Source organism: Mangifera indica, chromosome 7 (genome assembly GCF_011075055.1).
Source record: "Mangifera indica cultivar Alphonso chromosome 7, CATAS_Mindica_2.1, whole genome shotgun sequence".
NCBI classification, from domain to species: Eukaryota; Viridiplantae; Streptophyta; class Magnoliopsida; order Sapindales; family Anacardiaceae; genus Mangifera; species Mangifera indica.
This window is the reverse complement of record NC_058143.1, coordinates 16828540-16851419: the sequence shown is the minus strand read 5'-3', so window position 1 is coordinate 16851419 and position 22880 is coordinate 16828540. Positions and strand designations below refer to the sequence as shown.

Genomic DNA, 22880 nt, shown 5'->3' with positions numbered 1-22880 from the left:
TTCAGACTTGCACTAAGTTAAATAATGCCTAGGACCGAAATTCTACCTTATGATCTTTCAACCCCGAGAAAAATGTTCATATAGAATATGAGTCAACAGAATTTGGATACAATTTGTTGCCTATATTATGTTCATCTAGTTCATTCTCAGTAACTTTATTAGAAATCTGCACGACTATGTAACATAATCCCTCTTCATCTCCTTTTGGCTAACTGGAACGACTTCTTCAAGAATTGATTTGCAGCTCGATCATTTCTATGGCACAATATTCTTAGAATTGTGTTTGGATCCGATCGATTCCACCTTCCTGTTGTTGGTGGCATTGGTAGCTTGGCCCCTGTAGCCATAACTCCTATACCACTTGTTTCACAGGAAAGAATGCTGAAATCTTCTATTAGTTGCTCAGTGTGCTGACCCATCAATGCTATCATCCCTTCAACTGTCTCTGCCTCTCGGTCCACCACATCTTCAGATATCAATCCTTCTCCACATGTGCAGAATAACCTCTTCAAGCTCTCAAAATCCTCTGCAATCATCTCATAATCACTCCGGTAGAACACCCGGGAGCTTCCCCCAGCAAGCAAAACCATAAGGTATGCCTCAAATGCTGCCCTTATAATTTCTTTTATTGCTAAAGCCTGCGCTCGGTCATTTAAAATCAAACTCAAAAGTGTAAGATTCTGTTTCAATGTTCGCAATGCAGGCCTGATTCTTGCATTCGCAACATCATACATATAGAGACTTTCGTAAAAGACAGAGCTCGAGTCAAAGAAGATGAGGCGATAAGCTGCAACTTCTGACACATGTTGGCAGGCTGATTGAATAGCGTTTGTTGCATGTTCAAAGTATGAAGAGGCACCACTATGGCACCTCTGGTTAGTGTATCGACTATGTACTGAAGGAACAACTCTTGGAGAAAGGGTTAATTTTTTCTCCAGGGACTGGATATGAGAGAGAAGATAATGCAAGGTGTTGAGACGAACATAAAGACGCTGTGTTCCTCGACTTGTTGATGGGCGTGGATGGAGAGCTTCATTTGAGCCTTGTACTTGACTTACGTCATCCCAAGTGACGGCACAAGGACTAGCTTTTTTCCAAAGCTTGGAGAACCTTGAATCTCTGTTGCATCTTGTAAGAGGAGGAAGTGTGGGCAGATAGCTCTGTCTTGCTCCTGAAAATATGAAACCTTACGCAATAAGCAACTGAAACTTGAAACAGAAGCAACTCAATTTGTTGCTTTTAAATCTTACCACATGATGCAACAAAGGTGGTGTATTCTCTAAAGAGAATCTGTAAACCATCTGCAAGATCATAAACCAAATCATCTGTAATTCCTATTGGTATTTCAAAGAAATCATCAACAATTTCCTGTGCCATTTTCATTAGCTCCACAGCAGACTCCGCATACGGCTCTGATTTTGACTTGGGAGTCCATGTCTACAATGGAAAAAGAGAAAATTGCAGTCAATCAACTGATTTGTTATCACAAACAAAAGAGTATCTTTAAATTTTTTAACAGAATAATAAAAACATACTTCTGAATCTTTTGCTCTGAGATAACATTCTTTTCCTCTGGTTATCTTCTCATCAATCCATTGTCTCAAGAGCCTTAGAATAATCGAATCAACTTCATATGGGATCATTTCTCTGACAATGCCTTTGCCCCCATCTTCACAGTCTGTACTATCTTTAGCCACCATTTGAACCAAAATTTTTTCAAGCTTTCCAGCCCTCTGCAAGACTCTAACAGTCTCATTTTTGAGAGTGCCCATTCCAGCTAAATATTGTTTCAAAACGGCTCCATAGCATTGGTGAATTGTCACAGCCGCAACCCCAGCTGCTGTGCTGAGCGATTTCTTAAACACAGGACTAAAACATTCCCTCTCTCTCAATGCCAAATCCTCTGTCTCTTTTGCCAACTGAAGTAGAGGTTCTGTTGCCTCCATCTCTTTCCCATCTACATATTCAGTCATATTTCTATTCTCAATAATTTTTGTAAAAGCATTTTTCACTGAGGTTCGGATATAGTGATCGATCCGATTCGTAGTCGAATCCATCACAACCTTTGTGTCTCCTTTCTCCTTATCAGTGAGTGTAACATTTTCTCCCATAATGTTTGATGCCAACAAAGCCAAAGGCAAAAGGTTCTCAATTTGACTAACAGTTCCTCTATGGAAATAATCATGATACCTCAGCAATCTCTTCTCCGCCCACCCTTGCATTGAAACCAACATTGAAGACAACATCTTCACATACAGCGCCTCTCTATCAGATTTCTTAGAATCGTTCGCCAATTCCCCCAGCATAGTATGTGCTGCACAAAGAAGATCAGGCTCGGACATCCCAGTCACAACGTATTGCTTAAACAAAACCCATGCGAAACACAAATTATGAATCGGCCTGTTGATCCCCAATGTCGACCATGTCTTCTTTATAAGCTCGAGAAGCTCGTCAACCTCATCCAGAACCAAAGTCTCGTCTCGTGTATCGAATATGGATTGAAGAAGAGAAATGTAGAGGTGGATGTTGAGCGGGTAGCCGTCAGCCCAATGACAGACTTCAGTCGGAGTTCCGTTTGAGCTTCTCCAGGACAAGGAAACTACAGTGTTGCATAGCGTTCTCATTGTGTCAGAGTTTTTGCCGGTGTCTATCGGTCTGGTTTCACTGGCACTGACAATCCCTCGGAGGCGCTTGGCGAATGAGCTCGATTTGTCAAGTGGAACCGCAGGGTGGAGGAGAAGTCCGGCTTCTAGAATCTTTAGTTGCCGCCTTTGCCATTGATGGTACTCGTTAGAGTCGTTGAATTCTGATGGTTTCAGATGACGAATTAGCTCCAATGGCAGTATTATCGTCTCCGCTCGTCTACCCATCTGCACCCACATACAATTAAAATTTAAAATTATCTAATTACACGATAACATATATCAATACACGATCATCTTATATTACTCAAAGCGGTACCATAGTTTTATTATTATTGTTGTGATGCATTTTACGTACTTGGCCAACGAGGGTTCTCATGAGAGTTTTCCTCAGCCTATTATCACTCTGCTCCGTCACCTTCATCTGTTGCCTCATAATCTCCGCCGATGTCATCGGCCGTCTTGGTCTTACCGGAGGGGGAACGTGTAGTGCCCATTTCCAGGGCTAGTCCTCTCGAATCCATGTCCACTCCCCGGTGATGTCGGCCCCGCACCACCAATGGCGGACATTCTCCTCGATGGCGACCTCCTCAGCATCTTCAACCCTAAAGCCCGCTTAATTCTACTCGTAGGCGTCATCTGCACCACCCCATTTACCCGGCTCACACCGCTTGCACTCGACCCACTTCCACCTTCCCCATTACTATTGTCATTTGACGAATAAAATAGTATCGCATTCCGTCCCCCAAAACCTTTTGAAGAAGGAAAAAAATTAAAAATGTCATTTTTTTTTCATATTAAATTAAAAAAGATTCAAATGTCATCAATTTTATAACAAAACTAAACCTGGAGAGGATCTGCAGGCAGTGAAGAAGAGCTCATAGGCAGTTTCACGGATGTCATCATCGTGAATGTTGTTATCGAGTGGAGCGAAGGGGCAGGCGAGGTCGAAGTCCGCAGTAGCCGGGCCGGCAAGGTTGCCGGAGGGAGATTCCCGGCGGGTCATTTAAAAGAATGAAGAAGTTGAGTCAGGTTTGAACAATCTGTGGTGGTGGCGGGAGATAGAGTGAAGGGAAGGTGGGTATTGTTGATGAATTATTAAAGATGGTGAGAGAGAGAGAATTTGATTTGTGGTGGGTTTTAACATGACAGCGTTGATTTGTTATTTCACAAGCGAATTATTCGAGGAAGATTGGGTGGCAATTTGTCCTATAATTAGCATTTGTTGAATATTTGACGGTCGATTATATACCAGAAATTATCATTTTTTATTACATGATAATTTAACTGTGTTCCATTTGGCACAACGTTGGAAGGTTCGGTTCATGTAGTTATTTTTGTTCATGCATTTTCTTCTTCTTTTCATTACTAGCTTGGTTTTAATGATGGGCATAATTCTATCAACATTATTTTTTGTGATATTATTGTGATTTATCGTGATGTATGTAATTTTAAGTCTAGTGTAAGTTAAGCGAAGATAATAATGGTAAAAATTAGTAATATAATTTTGTTATCTATTACAATAAATATAATGAAGAGTGTGTCTTAATTGAATGTAAAGAAGATTCGTTATAGGATTTGGTTTAGTAATCAGAAATTTATGTCGACATTAATGTTATTAATTATTGAGAAAAGTGTTCTAGTGAATGGTGTTTACAAAATAGATGTGAATGGTGTTTACCCACATTGACATATGACAAGGAAGAAATGCAAGTTGGCATGTCAATTCTTTTAAGGGAGGGATGTCTACCCCCACATGTGAAGTTGCTATCACTATTCTTGTAACTAGTCACTTTTTGGGATGTCGCTTTAGGAATTTGGTTAACAAAAAATTTTATTGTGTAACAATTATCTCTTAGTTTTTGGACCACGATTTAAAGTGGTTGAACCACTATGAAAGCTTATGCATGAAGAATGCACACCCATTCATGACAAATTATATATGGCAAAGCGTTATTAGGCGAAAGCATATAAACAACTTATTATATTCACAGACTATTAACCGAGAGAGCAGAGAGAGCTTGGAGAGTTTAAATGGCCGACTTGCTACTGAATTCAAGATACCAGAAGGGATAATTGCTAGAATTTGCCACGTGAAAACTAAGCAAGATGCCAGAAGAAAGGTCCGCAGGCTTGACCTCCTGTGTAATCTTATATTTACGGATGAATATATGTTTGTCATAATGTGATTGAAAGAATGTTCTATAAATATATTGTGCCAGTTAAATGTAAAATTTTGATGCCAATGTGGATGAATATGTTCTATAAATATATTATGAATGTTCTACTGTATTATATTAATTATAATATGTCTCATAAAATATTTTATATTTTATCTATATCACATTATATTATAAAATATTAATATTTGTAGCCTTCGTAATCACATCATCAAAGAACAATAAGAATTTACAGACCACTCTCTTGTCTTTTCTCTTGTCCTTGGTGGTCTTTGTTTCTCCTATAAACAGTTTATATCCTTTACTCCTGGGCACAATTGCCGACACTTGCAGAATCAAACAAACCCACTCGCCACTCAGATAACATATCTCAAATGAAAAACACCACCCGCCACTAACACTAGCACTTTATAAATAAATAAGGGATATTAATTAAAATCAATAAAATTTTTTTCGCATAAATTTTTTTAGATAAATGTATAGTGATTTTATTTTTATAAATAAATTTATTTTTAATTCTAAAAATACTCTCTCTGGCTTATTATGTGATTTTTAGTAACTTACGTATGCGTATCACAGTGTATGAGTGCGTACAGGGTGCATGGGTGTGTGTAGGATACGTATAGTGAGTACAAGATGGGTAGAATGAGTATAGGGTACATAGATGCGTAAGTGCGTGGGTGCGTACGTATAGAATGCGTGGATGCATAAAAAATATAAATATATAAATATAAATAATAATAATAATAACTTTTTTAATATTATATTATTATATATATATTTATTTTTGTATGCACTCTGCATGTACCTATGTACCATGCACGCACTCACGAACCCTGCACGCACCCATGCACCTTGTATGCACCTACGTACCTTGCACGCGCCCATGCACCTTGCACGCACCTATGCACCTTGTATGCGCCTACATACATTGCACGCACCCTACGCTTACAGCATCAGTTAGCACTTATCATTCTCTTCATCTATACTATTTTTTTGTTACTATTAGTATTTGAAATCTAAACAAAAATTTATCAATTTTTAAGTATGTTTTTAATCCTTAAAACATGAATTAGTGATAGTTATCTGTTAAGAAAATTTTAGGCGGTCGAGTATGACGTAAATCGCTGGGAGTGAGACAATAAGCTGAGAGAGAGTATTTTTGGAATTAAAAGTAAATTTGCCTATAAAAGTGAAACCACTGTACGTTTACTTAAAAAGGTTTACGCGAAAAAATTTTTGCCGATTTTAATTAATATCCTAATAAATAAAGGCGAAAGGACTATTTCCCACCCAAGATATGTTGCATTCTCAAGTTTCCCACATTAAGCTTTGAAAATACCAAATACCCACCCATGAGCAGTTAAATTTAACGGAACCCTAACCACTTAAAATTCTATCTCTTTTTCCCCCCTAACCCCTAAAAACTAACCATTTCCCCCTAGACCAAGTTTTGAAAAATAGCATTTCCCCCCCTAAGGTTTAGTTTTCAATCCCCAACGCTAAATCCAGCGCCATCGCCGATGACGAAGCCTTTTCGATGCACCACCATGCTCTCAGACGGAGACGAGGTTATCGTCTTTGTCTCCCAACGAAGCTCTTCAACTTTCTAGGGGAAGACGACGCTAGATCTGGGTTGATCGATGTTCTAGAGGAGAGAAGAGAGGTCGTCGGAGCATGGTGGTGGGTCGAGAAGGCTTCGTTGTCGACAATGGTGCTTGATTTGACGTCGAAAATTGAAAACTAAACCCTAGGGGGAAGAATACTATTTTTCAAAACTTGGTCTAGGGGAAAATGATTAGTTTTTAGGGGTTAGAGAGGGAAAAGAGGATTAAATTTTAATTTATTTTTAATATTACAGATAAAATGATGATTTTGCTCTTGAATCCGTTTTTTTTAACAACCTATATGTAGGTAAATGGGTTTTTCAAAGTTAACGGGTGGGGCTGTGCAGAAAAATTATACTTGGGTGGGAAATAGTCCTTTGGCCATAAATAAAAGAAAACCAATCACCAATTCGGCACATACCCCACCCGCCACTACTACAGCGACCTCGACCCAAAAAAAAACAAAAGGAACACCACCGAACCGCTCTTTTTCACCGACAGTTTTGCCGATTCATATGACCTCATTACTTACCACTCCTCTCTCTTTTTGGATCGTTTGTATTGGTGTTGGGGTGTCTAACGTTGTGTTTGGGTGTAAAGTGGTTCTTGTTGGAGGTTGTTGTTACAGTTAGTTTGTTCCTACTTGGCTGAAGGTACTCGTCTTCTACTCTGGATGAACATGTGAACAAATTGGCTACTTTTCAGGCTTCTCAACCGGAGCAATTGGACTCGTTCCAAACTCTACTGGCAGGTAGTTGAGATAGTTCAAACTCAATTGTTAATTCAGCTCGATTAAATTTGAGCCATGGTTTTAAGATTCCACCAAAAAAAAAAAAAGCCCTGCGGACAAGCTGCAGGAGCTACGGGTTCATTTCCCTAGGCTTCTTCACCAATGCCTAGAGGACGTACATGAATTCAGCCACCAAATTTGTTAGGAACCTGAATTTGAAAATACAAGGGAGGTATCCTATTCGGTCTAGGGAAAGGCTCTTAAGTGGGCAAAATAGTAGTATTATTTGATATGGCCGAAATACATAAATATACTGTTTGGTAGTTTAATTAAGTCACGTGGGATAATGTAGTGTTTACTTATTTTCTTATCCCTCTTCACTCATTGTCTGTATTCAAATTTAGAGCAATATTAATCCCATTAGTTTTGTTATTGCTTCATCTATAAATTCATTACTCATCAGATTGAGCCCTGTCAATCTTTCAGAACTTAACCGCACGTAACTTCAGGTGACCTCATTTATATGCTTTTTTAGGAGACAAATTTAGTATATTTTTGAAAAATGTTAATTCTCCTCGCATACTCTAAAAGTATTTATTGGTATGGAAGGTGTTGGCGAAATGTCGAAGAAGATGAGAGTGGTGGTGGTTGGCGGGGGGATTAGTGGACTTGCTTCAGCCTATGTTCTTGCAAAAGCAGGCGTTGAAGTGGTGCTTTACGAGAAGGAAGAGTACCTTGGCGGCCATGCGAAGACTGTCACTTTCGATGCTGTTGATTTTTAGACCTTGGTTTCATGCTCTTCAATCGTGTAAGTTTTAACAATCTCCATTTTTTTTGTTTTAACTTTTCTGCATTCAGTCTTCTATCTGCTTCACAAATTTTGGAACGAGGTAAGTCATCCAAGTTACATATATTATTATTATTTTTAAATTTACTATAAATTATATAAAGTTACTGATCCAGTGTGGTTTTGGATCCCAGTTTACTGGAGGAAGGAGGCACAATGTTTACTCTCGAGGAAGCCAAGAAAAACTATCATCTGAAAACTGTTTTGAGAGTTCATAATCCTCAGTTTTACTGGAAGGTATACTCTTTAACTTAAGGAAGACATCTTTTTTTCTAAAGAAAATTTTCGCAACTGCTAATGAGCTCAGTTGTTGTCAGGTTTTGACACAGGCTGATTTAGGCCTTGCAGATTCATATATTAATGGAGATTTTACATTTGTGGACAAAGAAGAAGGTTTTCTAAATCTATTTATGGTAAGATACTGATTGATTTCAGAAAACAAATTCTGTTGTATGTGTCTAATTGCAAAAACTTTTTCCCTGCTGGCTATATTTCCGATTCTTATTGCCAACAGAGATCTTGATTCTTCTGTCTCCAAATTGAATTAAAGAAGGTACACAGTGATTTTTGGTGAAGTACTTGAATATGATATTATTATTAGATTTTTTTTTTTTTAATCTGAATTTCCTTCCATTGGCTTTAGAGGTTGGTGGTCACCATTGTTACTGACAGCTGGTATTGCTTCTGCAAAGTATTTTTTCGCCATCTTTCAAGGCAAAATACTCTTACACAAGCTCGCAGGAATATATCTTGTCACTACGATCTCGTAATTTCTTTCACAACTAATGTCTTTTGGGCAATTCCTGGAACAGCTATTATTGCTAGTTTTTCTCATGTCTAAACTTACTGCTTTTCGCTTGTGTTTCTACAGCAATGAACTTTTCGCTTTGTTCTTGGACGAATCAATGACATACTCTCGTGCAGTGTTTAAGGTTTGAATTCAATTCTGTCTTTCTTAGGTCATACCAAGAATCGATCTTCTTCGGAGCTATACGCTGAATTATGCATCAAATTCTTATACAGAGCGAAGATGAAGACCTGAATGTTGCCCAAATGAGAAAAGTTTCTCTTCTGATTGAGAAAGTGAGTCTGCTTAAATTCATTGAAATTTCAAAAATCTTGGTATGATGATGCTTATAATTTTCTTATCTAATTCATCCAGGCAGGAGTTAGTAAAGATCATGAAGTTCTTGAGATAGGATGTGGATGGGGAACCCTAGCCATTGAAGTTGTCAATCGAACGGGATGCAAATACACAGGCATTACTCTCTCTGAAGAGCAACTGAAATATGCTGAAATGAAAGTAAAGGAAGCTGGTCTTCAGGTAAATGATGTATTTTGATATTCCTTAGTTAATAATATTGCTGGAGCCAAATCACATTGTTCATGAGGTTAACCTTTCCTGCTTTCAGGATCGTATCAGATTATATCTCCGTGACTATCGCCAACTGCATAAAACCAACAAATATGACAGAATTATTTCCTGGTATGCTCGTCTACCACCAAGTATTATACAAATAATCATAACATTCCGGTTTCAAGAACATGATTGCTTATGTATTTTCTCAGTGAGATGATTGAAGCTGTAGGCCATGAATTCATGGAGAAATTTTTCGGTTGCTGCGAATCAGTAACTGGCAGACAATGGGCTTTTCGTTCCACAGGTAATGCTGATATATGGTTGCAAATGCTAAGCTAAATGCTCACACATTCCGTATTTCACAAAGATGAGTCTTATTTTTGTTTGAGCATCGCCTTTATTTCAATTGATGTTTTATAGTTCACATCGATGCTGGAAGAGAGCGACAATGAGTACAGGCTGAGTTCAGACTTTATAAAGGAATATATTTTCCCTGGTGCATGCGTGCCTTCATTAAGTAGGATAACATCAGCCATGGCTTCTGCATCCAGACTCAGGTACATATAAACAATATTCACCAGGCACAATTTCATATTTGGCTTTTATCTTTTCCACTGATTTAACTTCTTTCTTTCTTCTATTATTGCAGTGTGGAGCATGTGGAAAATATAGGAATCCATTTCTACCAAGCACTCCGATGTTGGAGAAAAAATTTCATTGAGAATCAAAGGTACTGATGTTAACACAGAAGTTGTCTAATACATTACCTTTGTTTACCAAAACTCTGTATATTGACGTAACTGAATTCAATTTCAGCAAAATTCTTGCTCTGGGATTCGACGAGAAGTTCATTAGGACATGAGAGTATTATTTTGATTATTGTGCAGCTGGATTCAAAGTCTAGAACGCTCAGAAATTACCAGGTAACTTACGTTTGTTAAAAGACCTCATAGATGATCCATTTATAAATTTCATTTATACTATAATGCAGGTTGTATTTTCGCGTCCGGGGAACATGCCAGCATTCATTGATCCATACGAAGACTTTCCTCCAGCATGTTGGAGGGGCTTCTCATTCAAAACCTCATTTGTTGTAAAAGGAGTTGGTGTGAGTTTGTAATTAGATTATGACAGGTTTTTTTTTTCTTTTTAATATAAACTGAATTTCACCTTTTAAGATATATTCGTGTTCAATTTGTCTGGTCCCAAACAAGACAACATTACTAAGTGGAAAATTCATATGAGCCTGAACTAACATCAACATCAAACGGTAGACTGCAAGTTGAAAATGGCCTCATCGAGATGCCGTAGCCAACCGGCTTTCCGCAATGGTAGGAACTAAACATGTTGGAATGGAAGATAGAAAACTATTTGTTCAATTTCACGTTGTTATCTTCATTAGTCTAAGGTACAAAACTTAGAATATTCTCCTAACCTTCCAGTTTTACTTCTGTTGGCACATTTTTCCCAAGCTTCTCGATCAAACGAAATGGTTAATGAACCATCATCCAAAGAGCCACTAAAATCCCAGATTCAGATTTTCTCCGAACGAGTGAGTTACATTTTCCCACATGTTTGGTCTACAACACTTTTCTACCCTTACACTTTCTTGCTCAAAATCAAATTTTGAAAAATAAATTTTAATTGAGTCTCAAAAAATTAAATTATTATATTGTCTTTGACTATTTTACTTTTTAAAATTATTATATCTAATTGAGTCTCAAAGAATTATAGGAACTGAATTCTTGGGTTTAAACCTTACAAAAGAAAAAAAAATAAAGGTCATATTATTTAAGTGAAGACCATAACAGGGTTTTTTAAATAATTTTTTTTTAATTTTTAAATGATAAAATATAGGTTAAGTTTTCTTTAATTTGATTTGATTCAGAGTAAAAAATGTGATTTATCAAAGATGAAAAAGTGTTTTTGGACTGGGAAAATCCCATTCACTCCATTCCAAATGAAGACCATAATGTACGTGTTCGGTGTGAACAGGAATTACAATTCCAGCCACCAGAATTAGTGTGTGGCTCTTAAAGCTTCACCAACCTCTCTCCCTCGCTACCCGCCAATAAAAACCTGAGGCTCTCAAATTTCACAGGCAAAATATCCTTTAATTCCAGGATCATATACTCACCAACACAGAAACCCAAACCCACCCTCTAAAACTCTCATTCAGCAGAGTTAAAGCTTTAAGCGTACCACTAGAGAAGCCCTTTTTTTTTTTTTAGTGTTTTGCAATGGCTACTGCTATATCCGCAACTGGGTTTAAGGTAGGTTTAGGTTCATCGTTTCATGGAAACTGGGGAAGTTCAGTGAGCGGTGAAGATTATCCCATGTTGGTTAAGTCAGTGCCAAATGTTCGAGTGGCGAAGCCCATTAAATCAGCGCCTATGATGAAGAATGTCAATGAAGGGAAAGGCTTATTTGCTCCTCTCGTTGTTGTCACTCGCCAAATTATTGGGAAGAAGCGGTTCAATCAGCTTAGAGGCAAAGCTATCGCTTTGCATTCTCAGGTATCTGTTGTTTTTCCAGTTACATTTTTGTATTACTTTCTATAATATGCTGTGTCAATATAAAATTGCTGGATCTTATTTTATGTGAAATGTTGGCAGGTGATTACAGAATTTTGCAAATCAATAGGAGCTGATGCAAAACAGAGGCAAGGGCTGATTCGTTTGGCGAAGAAGAATGGTGAAAGACTTGGGTTCCTTGCATGATAACACCACTTATGTTTTTCATGTTGTCACTAGTCAGTAACATGAATGCTTTTAAATTTATAGTTCATTTCAAGAGTTGTTACATGTAAGCATACTTCTTTCTTTCTGAGTATTTACCCAGAAACAGAATGTAACTAGAATATCTCTTACATGGTCTTTATTCTTCCCTTCAGCTGTAGCGTTTCCTTATTAGAATATGGAAATAACAAGGTGAAATATAAAACCCTTTGGCAACATTATCAGATGATTGAGGAGGCAGGGGAATCTTTAATCAGTCACTAACCAGTAAAGAATTCTAAAGTTAACAACACATCCAGTATATGAAGACTTCAGTTTGTGTCTGCGAAAATAAATTACAACAAAAACAAGGAATACCATGTATTACATTACAACCAAAAAAGCATCTTGCAACACATTTAAATTATCAGAAAAGTTTCATTAGCTTTAGCCATAGTGTGGCAACTAAGAATACAGGCCCTGTGCTGCAAAAACATCACTGTGAGTTCACACATTGTATCGGCTTTTCACTGATCTTTCCCTTCTAGAATCATCCTGCAATGAACAACAAAGAGAGATCAAAGATTTGAGCATTGATAACCAGAACCAAAAAGAAAAAAGAAAAATAATAAGGAACATTACATGGAAGCTGTAAGTAATCCTGTCAGTGACATCAATGATCTCCTTCCACTTCTTCCCAATGCCCATCTACACAGGTTCATGGTAATATAAACTAAGAAACGACATTAAAAATTAACATGCACGCATTTATAGCCAACAACAACAGACATGCAGGAAGATCATCACAGCCTAGACCAATTTGTTCATGCAAAGCTATTCCATTGCATAAACATATATTCTTCATACAATGGAGTAAATCACAAATAAAAAATTCATCTAAAAGGTCATTCATGGAATGTAAGATGTCATACACGTGAAACAATAGTAAATTTCTTAAAACGAAAGATGAATTCCAAAAAACCTGACTAAGATTTCAAAAACAATGTCACGTTAAATTAGTCCTGATGAAAGATATCTAAACAAATACAAAAAGGTGTATATAACACATTCAGACAAGAACCAACATAAATATAAAGTTTAACCAACTAAGCAAAAAACGAGGCAAGGTTACCTCTAGTAAAACATGACCTTGCTTCAGAGAGAAACTTAGCACAGAACTCACCCTTCCTCTTGACAACCAAGAACTACTATCCATATTGCTTAAGATTTGTGACAGGGGCTACCTCTCTAAGCAAGCAATATATTGAAAAGGAAAGCCACTACATATTTAAGTTTACGTCAAATACTCTCAATGAATCCCCCAATGTTGTTCAAATAGCTACTCTCCAACTTTTAGTTGTAAAAGAGAAAGTATAGACATGGTAAGGATCAATTAAAAGGTCTTTTAGTTGTAAAGAGAACAAAAAATTAGGTTTATTTTCATCATAAAGATAATATTTTCTCGTGCATTTAAATTAGACAGAGTACTAATAAACTTATTACTTGAATCAAAATCTAGATTCAAGTAGCAAGCAGAGAGTACATATTAGCACACTCAAGCATCAAAAGATGTTGTACTGAAAAAGAAACTATCAATAACAATTTATAAGAGTTAACTAATTTAATAGCCAAAAATTAAATTCAATAACACAGTTATAAATCAGCTCAGTACAACCAATACCTATAATTAAATATGCAAATATCCTAAGATCGTACCTGGACAGCCTCATTTGCGGCTGTCTTGGTCCACAACGCAAGTTTGTCCTGCCTTGGGCGTACACTTGCAACGACGCCACAAATCTCATCTGCCTCATCAAATTGCTCTCCAATCAAAGCCATCATCTGCACAAAAGAAAACCGATTGAATTGATAAACATAAAGTCACAGTAAAAAACCAGCCGCCAAGAGTTACAATTAATTTTTAAAAAACAAAAAATGGTTTGGCAGTTCAAAAAAACTTACCGTTTCAAGCCACATATTCTCAAGGTTAGCCTTTCTGTTGCTGGTGACAGACCACTTTCCTCCACTAGCACACTCGGGATCTTCCCATTTCGGTTCAATTCCAGCTTTGAACAAATGGAAATCAGCATTAATAGGCAATCTGCTGGGCTTGAATATCTGATCATACAAGCTGCAAAAGAAAACAAAACAGAAGAATGCATTTTCAGGAACAAACAAAAAAAACTAAATTAAATCAAAAAGTAAAAGGATATTTATAGAAAAAAGCAAGGAAAGCAAATTTATTTGAAATAAAAAAAAGGAGAAATGTGATTGCATAATCTGCATGATACAAAACCGCAAACATTACCATTAAAATACATGGTCAAAACAGAAAAATCTTACACATAAAAAAAAAAAACAAAAGAAACTCAAATCAATTTAAAAAAAAAAATCAATCTCATTAATTAAATTAACGAACATAAAGTGTATGAGGGAGAGACATTTTAGGGTATGTACCACCAGAATTCTTCGACGGTGTCGAAAGTGTAAACCTTGCGAAGAGAGGTCCCCCAAGCAGCGCCTTGCTTGGGCTTGGATTGGTTGTCGAACCAAAAAGTCCATTTTTTTTCTAATTTGTGGGGTTGAGCCTCAGTCCCCGCCGCTGTCGCGGTCGCCGCCTCACTTGTTGCCATCGTTTCTTGCCTTTCTTCAAGATCAACCACCAACAAATATATCGCTCCTTCATTCCCTGGTTTTAACAAGGAGCCTTTTAATGGGCTTATCTTGACAAAGCCCATTGAGGGTCGACTCCAAGTAGATTTTGAAGTAAGACATCAGACCCCTTATGCATTTGATTGGTAATAAAAGAAATAAATTAAAATATATTTAACATTTCAGAAGAACAAAATAAAATAAATATAAATGTGGTGTTAAATAATAGGTTATTTAGATTAAAATAAATAAATAAAGGGTTGCTAATGTCAAAACGTAGAGTATAAGGATGTAACAAAATATTTTACAAGTGCAATGGGGCCATGAGCCCCCACTCGCCCCATATGCTTGTGTCTATTCGGAAGGAAACCAGCCACAATGCTTTTGTCTTCAAAATTGAACGCAGTATTTTGGCGAATATGGACTTCTACTCTGACCCATCACTGGGCCCTGGCCCAATTAGAGAGGAAATTCAGCCTAGGAGATCCGGGCCGTATCTATCTGGTAATAAAGAAAAAGTCTGTGGTTAAAATTGGAACTTCACTAAAATATAAGAAAAACCCTAGAAAGCTAGCCGTGTATAAATACCACAAAACCCTAATTCGTGTCTTTGTTGTTGTTCCCTTTAGCAGTCGAAGATGTCGAAGCGAGGTCAGCTTCTTTCTCTTGGCTTGGGTTCCCTTTCGTTCATTATTATATACGTTAACGTTTCGTCTCAATTTCTGATGTAGTGATTTGATAGATCGTATGATTTGATTCTTTTTCTTTGTTTAAGGATCTATCTGTTTATTGATAAGATGAATACGAATCCATCTTAACGTTATATCCATGTTTCTTATGGGCTTAAATTGATTTCATTTTCAAATGTTTAATTAATTTCATAGGGAGCTTAGTCCTGTTTAAATCTTGTGAGACAAGTATTATTTTCATAGCAAATTATCTTTCACTGATTTTTTAAGAAGAGTTATTTGTTTAATTTGAAGAATTTTTTTTTTCAAAATTATTTTTGGTGGTCTCGTAGCTTTGCGGTGTGATACTTGAAGGAAAAAAAAAAAGGTTTATTTTTGTTGTTTTTGGCTACAGGACGCGGAGGATCAGCTGGTAACAAGTTCAGGATGTCACTGGGTTTGCCGGTGGCAGCAACTGTGAACTGTGCTGATAACACTGGTGCAAAGAACCTTTACATCATTTCAGTGAAGGGAATCAAGGGTCGGCTCAACAGGTTGCCATCTGCTTGTGTTGGAGACATGGTGATGGCCACTGTGAAGAAGGGAAAGCCTGATCTCAGGAAGAAGGTTATGCCCGCTGTCATTGTGAGGCAGCGCAAACCCTGGCGCAGAAAGGATGGTGTCTACATGTACTTTGAAGGTTAGAATTCTGTTTTCATTGTGCTGTTTGTTTGTTGTGTCGATGGTTGGACTTGATGTATTGTTGATTGTGTAATTCTTATTTTATGTTGTGATTGTATGGTTTGCTTTGATTTGTGTTTTACAAATGCTGGTGTCCCCTGGTCATTAATTGAATTTAAACTTATTGGATGTGTTATTCACATGCATAGCTGCTAGGGTTATCATGACCACTACAAAGTAAACAGGTGTTGCTGGTGAAGCAGTGCCTTGATGCATACATATCTCCCATATTTTGGGTCTGTGTATGTATTATGATTGGATGCTTCCTGAGACCAGCTATATTATCATAGTAGTCGAATTTTATATCGAGTGGGATTCCTTCCATGTAGAATCTTGCTTTTCGCATTTCGACACATTTCTTTAGTGTCTACTGTCTGATGAATATTTTATGTTATTTTATATTGGCATTGCTTGGCTGTTTTACCGGTGAAGTGGTGCTGAAGGATTGCTATTTAGGTTTCTCTAGCCTCCCATACCCAGCCATAGTAAAATACCAAATTACCCTACTACTGGATGGTAAAATTGTTATCAACGATGTCAGGTTGGCATAGTTGTTATTTTTTTGAATCTAGAGATGCATTCCTGTCCTCATTTGGCTCAAAGATGTACTTTTTAACATTAGGAAGAGATGATTTGGGAGCTTTATAGGATCATATTGAGCATGCTATGGTTCTGGTATCTGGCTTTAATCATCTCTGTTCACCAGTCATAAGTCAGGTGTTTACCTTGATTCTCAAAAGTTGATACAGTTACAAGTCTGGAAAAATGACTCTGCTCATCAGGTCTGCTCCATTTGGGCTTTATACTTCTTGTGACTCTAATGTTCCCATATTTCATATGTTTTCAGTCTGATGTTCTCAATGTTATGTTCTCAATGTTTAAAGCTTAAATGTTGCCCTGTTTTGCCGGTTCATTGAACATTATGTTACACATATTTAAACAATGAATTTCTCTTTTTATTATTTTTCATGGTGTAACTTAGCAGAAGACAAATGAGTATTTTGGTGCTAGTTTCTGATGCAGTTGTTTTGTTTTTCTTGGCTCAGATAATGCTGGTGTTATTGTGAATCCAAAGGGAGAGATGAAAGGTATGCCCAAGACAAATTATTTCTGCTAAAAGCATTAGTGTCAATTAAACTTTTAAAAAGTGTTTCATTGATTGTTGTTGACAATTTCCTTTGGGTACAAATTTTGTAGGTTCCGCAATCACTGGTCCGATTGGTAAGGAGTGTGCTGATCTTTGGCCTAGGATTGCAAGTGCAGCCAATGCCATTGTTTAAGAGCTCTACATTTAGATCTTCTACATTTATCTGCCTTTTAGACGGTTTTTCAAGTATTGTGATAGGAGTAAAGCTGTTTTGTCTTGACGAAGACAAGAATTTTGTTATTTGGATTTCAGATGTGTTATGAAGTTTTTGTTGGATAGTGATATAATTTCGATGTTATTTGTTTTGCCAAATTCATTATGCCTTATTCATTTTCAGAAGGCCAACAGACTTATTCCAACCTAAGGATCGGTGTAATTATAAATTCACACTCAACTAATTTTAAAAAATTCAAATATTTATACATTCAATTTTTATTAAAATTTTTGTTATAATATTAAAAAGTATATTATTTTAATTTTTTCCTTTTGAGATTTTATAAATAAATAATTTTATTTTTATTAAAATCTTTTCAATTTTAAAAACTCATTTTTTTTCCTTTTAACACTCAGGTTTTTTAATTTTCCCCTCCATGGTAAACATTCTGTTTCGACGATTTTCTCCATTTTTTTTCCTCTAGTTGGTTGTCTCTCACCATTGGAATTGTTCAGCCGGCTTTCCGTGCGACGAAAAAAAGAAAAGACAGAGTCTCTTTGTCTAAGAAGAGTTGACCTTATCTCCTCATTGAGGGAGAGAGATGAGGACTTTTCTCCAAGGAGGACAAATAATTCGTAAAGTCAAAGCTGAATATAGACTTTACTTCCTTTTTCTCAATTTGGGTAATGAACTCTTCAAAGAGGACTTGCTATAAGCAACGACTCTAAAGGAAAGAGGGGTGAGGAACTAAGATGAAACAAAATCCCTGTACTTCAAGCTTGTGATTATCAGCAAACAGTCAATATCGTAGAAATCTCTCAAGAACATTATTCTACATGCACATTTCAACAGCAAATGTGGTACAGATTGATATTGACATAATGCATTGCAAGCGTAAAACGGCCATCAACACAAAAGAAGATAGAAATAAATCTTGGAACAGATGTAATGGAAGTTCTTAATCCATTCAAAAACTAAGCTAAATCCTCTAAAGGACAAAAGTTTCCTAATATTCTAAATATCTGGAATCAAATATTATGACCCATTCTGATGCATCCTAAAACAATTTGGCCAACTTGCTTAAAGAGAGATAGCTAACCAGCTTAGGCTATACATTCCATATGTTCATCAAATTCACAAACCAGTATGAAGATCAGGAAATTTATGACTTGAAATGTAATGCAAAGAATCTCCAAAATATGACACTGTTGGCCGCCAGGCTGGGGAATGGCCTCTCAGGTTATTTCACAATTTCAACTGAAAGTTCTCTTCCACTCCCACTCCACGCTGAAAAAACCCTCTTACTGAACACTCCCCGAATATGTAGCTCGGGTTCAGCCGTGAGTGGGCACTTGACTCCACCTTAGAACTCGAACATCTCTCCTCCTGTACACACAAGGGCAAAATACAGGGGGAAAATGATTATGCCATCCTCAAAGTCAACTACCACTATGATTTATCACTATCCACTATGAACTGTCAACTACCACTACGATTACTGCTAAACACCATGAAGTGATCAACCCGAGTGACCCAAAGCTCCACTGCTATCGCTATTAGTAAGAAGCTTCAATGCACTCTTATCCTACTAACATGCAAAATAAAACATAGCACTGCAACCTATCACTATATTTCCAAAGGCATCTAAATTAGTATGCAGGAAATCAAATTTGATAATGCACTCAAACCAACATAAATAAAGTTATATAAAGCTACTATAGCTTAAACACTACGACAGACAAGAAAATTCCGCAAGTAAACAATTCTAAGCACGCCAAATTTAAACTACACTCAATAGCAAATACTAAATAAGATTGGCACCTAACATGCCTTGAAACTACTCTTATTACTATCAAAATAGTACTGCAAACTAATGGGATTCAAGCAATCCAACCAGTCCCAAAGAGCAACGACATCAAGGTGAGCTGCTCCATTTGTTGCAGAAAACAAGAGAGCATGACCGCATCCACAAAGAGATGGGTCTGAAGCATAGAGCTATGGTCCAGTTGGCAAAAAAGCAATCTGATCATTGTTGTTGGGCTTGCCGGGCCTGAGCACCACCATATCCACCACCATAGCCAGCTTGTCCACCATGAGGACCATTGGCTTGAGCTCCATAATTTCCAGAAGCTTGAGATGCATCAGATCTCCAACCTGCATTTCCATACCCTGAATTTCCATTAGAATCACCATAGCCACTTCCAATGTAGCTGCCACCACTCCCTTGCAATTCTCCTGCACCCTGATTACCAGCATTACCACTTGGGACACTACCAGAACGTCCACCAACAGCTCCATACCCAGAGGCATTCCCATAAGAACCTTCACTTCCACCATACGCACCATAACCATAACCCTGATTCCCATAACCAGTGGCCCCACTAGGAGACTGACCCGTAGGTGTTGAACCAGGACCACCACTACCAGTACCCCAAGGGACAGCATTTCCATAGCCCATGGTACCATAACCAGAGGGAGCCTGGGTACCCCACGAGCTTCTGGGTGCACCTGGTGGACCACTTACATAACCAGCATTAGCTACATTTGGGTTCCCATAGGCGGCACCTGCAGGGCCACCATACCCAGCATTGGCACCACCGTAACTGCCATAACCACCATAACTGACACTGTTGCTGGATGGACCATATCCATAGCCTGGTGTACCATACCCCGATGAACCATAAGGTGGAAAGCCACTTCCAGTATTCTGAGACGGCATGTACCTATTAGAATCCATACGACCCTCAAATGCACTTGAATTGCCACCAGAAGCACCATAACCCTGATAACCACCAAAACCAGAACCACCAGCTCCCATGTTACGGCCACCTCCTCCAGGATTGGCATCTTTAGGAAGAGCCCGTTTCACTTCAACTTGTTTACCATTCAAATCATGAAAAGTTTTATGTAAAACTCTGTCAACTGCATCTTCAGTATCAAAGGAAATAAAGCCAAATCCACGAGGCCGTTGAGTATTCTGGTCATACATGATTACCACATCAGTGACATTGCCATAACCTTCAAAATATTGACGAAATCCATCTTCAGTTAGAGTGGGAGGCAACCCTCCAACAAATATTTTTTTGGTCCTGATGTTCCCACCACCTCCATTGTTTCTAAAAGGATTGAAGTTTCCAGTTCTGGCTGATGTTTGCTGCTCCTCTCTTGACATGGCTCTCTTCGCCTCAACCTGAACAATGCAGAATAAACATTGGCAATGTCCCAGAAATTCAGATAAAATCAAACAGCTCACAGGAACAAAATAACATAAAACTTCAAAGTTCCAAAATCATCAATAAGATCAAGCTGCTTTACAATGCACAAGAATGGCTATAAACAGAAGCGTAGAGGGCAGGGAACTCCAACCCTCAATAAACTACTATTAGACGTCCAAATTTAAGAGATGTCCAGACCAAAAAACTGTTATTTGATTTCATACTCAAGAATTCACACATCCGATAAATTTATCAGTCAATGACACCTATAAAGATGTCAGTGCAGTAAAAGATGATCGTTGCATGATGCTGCCACCTCAATATAGCTGATATAGCAAGTTTATAATCACTGCACAGATATTGCTCAGAACATTAAATAGTGTCCTACAGTAACCACAGAATATCTCTATCAAACATACAACACTACATTTATCTAGCTTAATGCCAAGTGTACAAGAAAGCATAAATTATATCACTTCTCACACATGCACTGCATTAAATAGACTATCCTTCGAAGCTGAGAACCCACCCCTCGACAATTAATTTTCAATGTTACCCATGTCCCGTTTATATGTCTTTCAAACAATTAGGCTGACAACCTCAGCACAGTTAACTTGCATTCAGACACAAACTACCAAGCGATTGCAGAGAGTGACGATCTCAGCAAGACATCAAATATATAAATCCATTAAGTGCAAAATGTCAAAAAAAAAAAAAAAAATTAACACCAAAATTTAAACATCTAACAATCAATTTCAACAGTTAAATTAATGCCAATTAAATTATGATAAAACAAAATGTAAGAAAAAAAGACCCTAGAACTCAAAAACCATAAACTACAAACTAAAACCCTAAATTTCCCATTAAATTACATCAAAACAACACAAACCCAACCAGAACAAATCAAAAGTAAAATGAAAAAAAATTTGAAAAAAAGGAATATTTTGCTAGCCCTAGATATATCTCACAGTTCGTCCATCGATGGTGTGCTTATCCTGAAGGACACGATCGAGAATGGAAGGATCTGCAAAAACCACAAAACCAAAACCTCTGGGTCTCCCGGTGGTTTTCTCTCTCATAACCACGGTCTGCAAAACGTCGCCATATTGGGAAAAGTAATCCTTTAACTTGTCCTCGCTTGTTTCCCATGAAATCCCACCAATAAACAGCTTACCCTGATCTGAATCCATGAATTTATGGATCTTTTTGATAGTGGGTTTTGGGGTCAATGAAGAGAGAGAATGATGGAGTTCGTGGGCGACTGAGAGATATTATGGTGAACGAGCATTGAAGGAAAAGAGCTACGAGATTTGAAGGGCTAGGATTTCGTTTGGCTTAAATGTGAACGGGTGAGATGTGATTTATTTTGGGGGTTGTAAGGAACGATGTGTGGACTGGGGTGGAAAATGGCAACTTTGCCCGTGAATAAGACAGACTTCAATCGAGTAAAAAAATTTCCTGTAGATTTTTTTTAAATCACGTGATGTGCACATGACTAATTTAGAATATTTATTTTGATTATAGGCTAAATGACTATTCCCACCCAACTATTGCTTCTTTCACAGTTTTTACCCTTTAACTTTGAAAACTTTTTTTCCAATTTATAGGTCATTGAGTCTATTAGTTTTAAAGATAAAATTATTATTTTATCTACAATATTAAAAATAAACTAAAATTTTATCTTTTTTTCTTCCATAAATCTTAAAAGTCAATAATTCCCTTTAGGTCAAATTAAAAAAAAAAACATTTTTTCCTAAGATTTATCTTACAATCACTAACTTCATCGTCAGTAGCCTTTCTCTATTGATACTTTTTCTCTCTTTGACAATCTTTTTACTTTCATCTCTCCTTTCAACCAACCATCCAAACTGGGTAGATGAAACTCTTTGTTTGAAAAGACAAGGGTCTTCCTCGTTTTCTTTTAAGAAGATAAATAGTTTTATTTTTATGCCTTGAATGGCCGTTCAAGAGGAAATATGAGGAGAGAGAAACCACAAAAAAAAGGAAGTGTTAGGAGGGAAAAACTGTCAAAGATGGTGCTAGTGATTGAAAAATAAACTATAAAGGCGAAATATTATTTTTTAAAATTTGGATTAGAGTAAAAATTGTTAGTTTTTAGAATTTAACGAGAAAAAAAAAATAAAATTTTTAAACTAAAAATTTGGTTAATTTTAATTGTGTATGAATAAATAAAAGAGTTTTTTAAATTTAAAAGATAAA

At 37.1% G+C, this 22880-nt stretch overlaps 5 protein-coding genes and 1 pseudogene across 6 annotated transcripts; 3 read left to right on the top strand and 3 right to left on the bottom strand.

Moving 5' to 3' along the window:
* Nucleotides 1–43: 43 nt before the first annotated feature.
* On the bottom strand, nucleotides 44–3797 carry LOC123221114 (protein unc-13 homolog). The gene is given in 6 exon segments (XM_044643821.1): nucleotides 44–1171; nucleotides 1251–1437; nucleotides 1536–2870; nucleotides 3001–3120; nucleotides 3123–3394; nucleotides 3489–3797. Coding segments are annotated over 6 exon segments (3051 nt in total). The 5' UTR covers nucleotides 3649–3797; the 3' UTR covers nucleotides 44–194.
* A 4640-nt stretch (nucleotides 3798–8437) lies between these two features.
* On the top strand, nucleotides 8438–10547 carry LOC123221731 (annotated as a pseudogene).
* Nucleotides 10548–11423: 876 nt separating this feature from the next.
* On the top strand, nucleotides 11424–12258 carry LOC123221844 (protein PROTON GRADIENT REGULATION 5, chloroplastic-like). Its single transcript, XM_044644773.1, has 2 exons — nucleotides 11424–11882; nucleotides 11982–12258. The coding sequence occupies exons 1-2, from the start codon at nucleotides 11607–11609 to the stop codon at nucleotides 12084–12086; spliced, it is 381 nt and encodes a 126-aa protein (XP_044500708.1). The 5' UTR covers nucleotides 11424–11606; the 3' UTR covers nucleotides 12087–12258.
* Nucleotides 12259–12346: 88 nt separating this feature from the next.
* LOC123221843 (eukaryotic translation initiation factor-like) lies at nucleotides 12347–14836 on the bottom strand. The gene is made up of 5 exons (XM_044644772.1): nucleotides 14541–14836; nucleotides 14046–14214; nucleotides 13800–13925; nucleotides 12726–12791; nucleotides 12347–12638 (listed from the first exon to the last, which is right to left on the bottom strand). The coding sequence occupies exons 1-5, from the start codon at nucleotides 14819–14821 to the stop codon at nucleotides 12591–12593; spliced, it is 690 nt and encodes a 229-aa protein (XP_044500707.1). The 5' UTR covers nucleotides 14822–14836; the 3' UTR covers nucleotides 12347–12590.
* Nucleotides 14837–15251: 415 nt separating this feature from the next.
* LOC123219953 (60S ribosomal protein L23) lies at nucleotides 15252–17603 on the top strand. Its single transcript, XM_044641927.1, has 4 exons — nucleotides 15252–15386; nucleotides 15819–16103; nucleotides 17191–17232; nucleotides 17342–17603. Exons 1-4 carry the CDS (start codon nucleotides 15374–15376, stop codon nucleotides 17422–17424), a joined length of 423 nt encoding a protein of 140 aa, XP_044497862.1. The 5' UTR covers nucleotides 15252–15373; the 3' UTR covers nucleotides 17425–17603.
* Nucleotides 17604–18230: 627 nt separating this feature from the next.
* On the bottom strand, nucleotides 18231–21953 carry LOC123220927 (heterogeneous nuclear ribonucleoprotein 1). Of its 2 annotated transcripts, XR_006503165.1 has the most exons (3): nucleotides 21629–21953; nucleotides 19340–20635; nucleotides 18231–18831 (listed from the first exon to the last, which is right to left on the bottom strand). XR_006503165.1 is itself a non-coding variant. In XM_044643535.1 (2 exons), the coding sequence occupies exons 1-2, from the start codon at nucleotides 21848–21850 to the stop codon at nucleotides 19472–19474; spliced, it is 1386 nt and encodes a 461-aa protein (XP_044499470.1). In that variant the 5' UTR covers nucleotides 21851–21953; the 3' UTR covers nucleotides 19101–19471. The 2 variants fall into 2 exon arrangements, 1 of the variants encoding a protein (XP_044499470.1); XM_044643535.1 differs by lacking the exon at nucleotides 18231–18831 and having other exon boundaries at nucleotides 19101–20635.
* Nucleotides 21954–22880: the final 927 nt, after the last annotated feature.

Bases quoted from the DNA above. Each gene is read 5' to 3' on its own strand.
- LOC123221844 (XM_044644773.1), top strand. From the start codon at position 11,607: ATGGCTACTGCTATATCCGCAACTGGGTTTAAGGTAGGTTTAGGTTCA. The intron at 11,883-11,981 runs GTATCTGTTGTT...AAATGTTGGCAG, and splicing joins CTATCGCTTTGCATTCTCAG to GTGATTACAGAATTTTGCAA.
- LOC123221843 (XM_044644772.1), bottom strand. From the start codon at position 14,821: ATGGGCTTTGTCAAGATAAGCCCATTAAAAGGCTCCTTGTTAAAACCA. The intron at 12,792-13,799 runs GTACGATCTTAG...GAACCTGTGTAG, and splicing joins CCGCAAATGAGGCTGTCCAG to ATGGGCATTGGGAAGAAGTG. The intron at 12,639-12,725 runs GTAATGTTCCTT...TGTTCATTGCAG, and splicing joins GGATTACTTACAGCTTCCAT to GATGATTCTAGAAGGGAAAG.
- LOC123219953 (XM_044641927.1), top strand. The intron at 16,104-17,190 runs GTTAGAATTCTG...TTCTTGGCTCAG, and splicing joins TGTCTACATGTACTTTGAAG to ATAATGCTGGTGTTATTGTG. The intron at 17,233-17,341 runs GTATGCCCAAGA...CAAATTTTGTAG, and splicing joins TCCAAAGGGAGAGATGAAAG to GTTCCGCAATCACTGGTCCG.
- LOC123220927 (XM_044643535.1), bottom strand. From the start codon at position 21,850: ATGGATTCAGATCAGGGTAAGCTGTTTATTGGTGGGATTTCATGGGAA. The intron at 20,636-21,628 runs GTGAGATATATC...TGCATTGTTCAG, and splicing joins ACACCATCGATGGACGAACT to GTTGAGGCGAAGAGAGCCAT.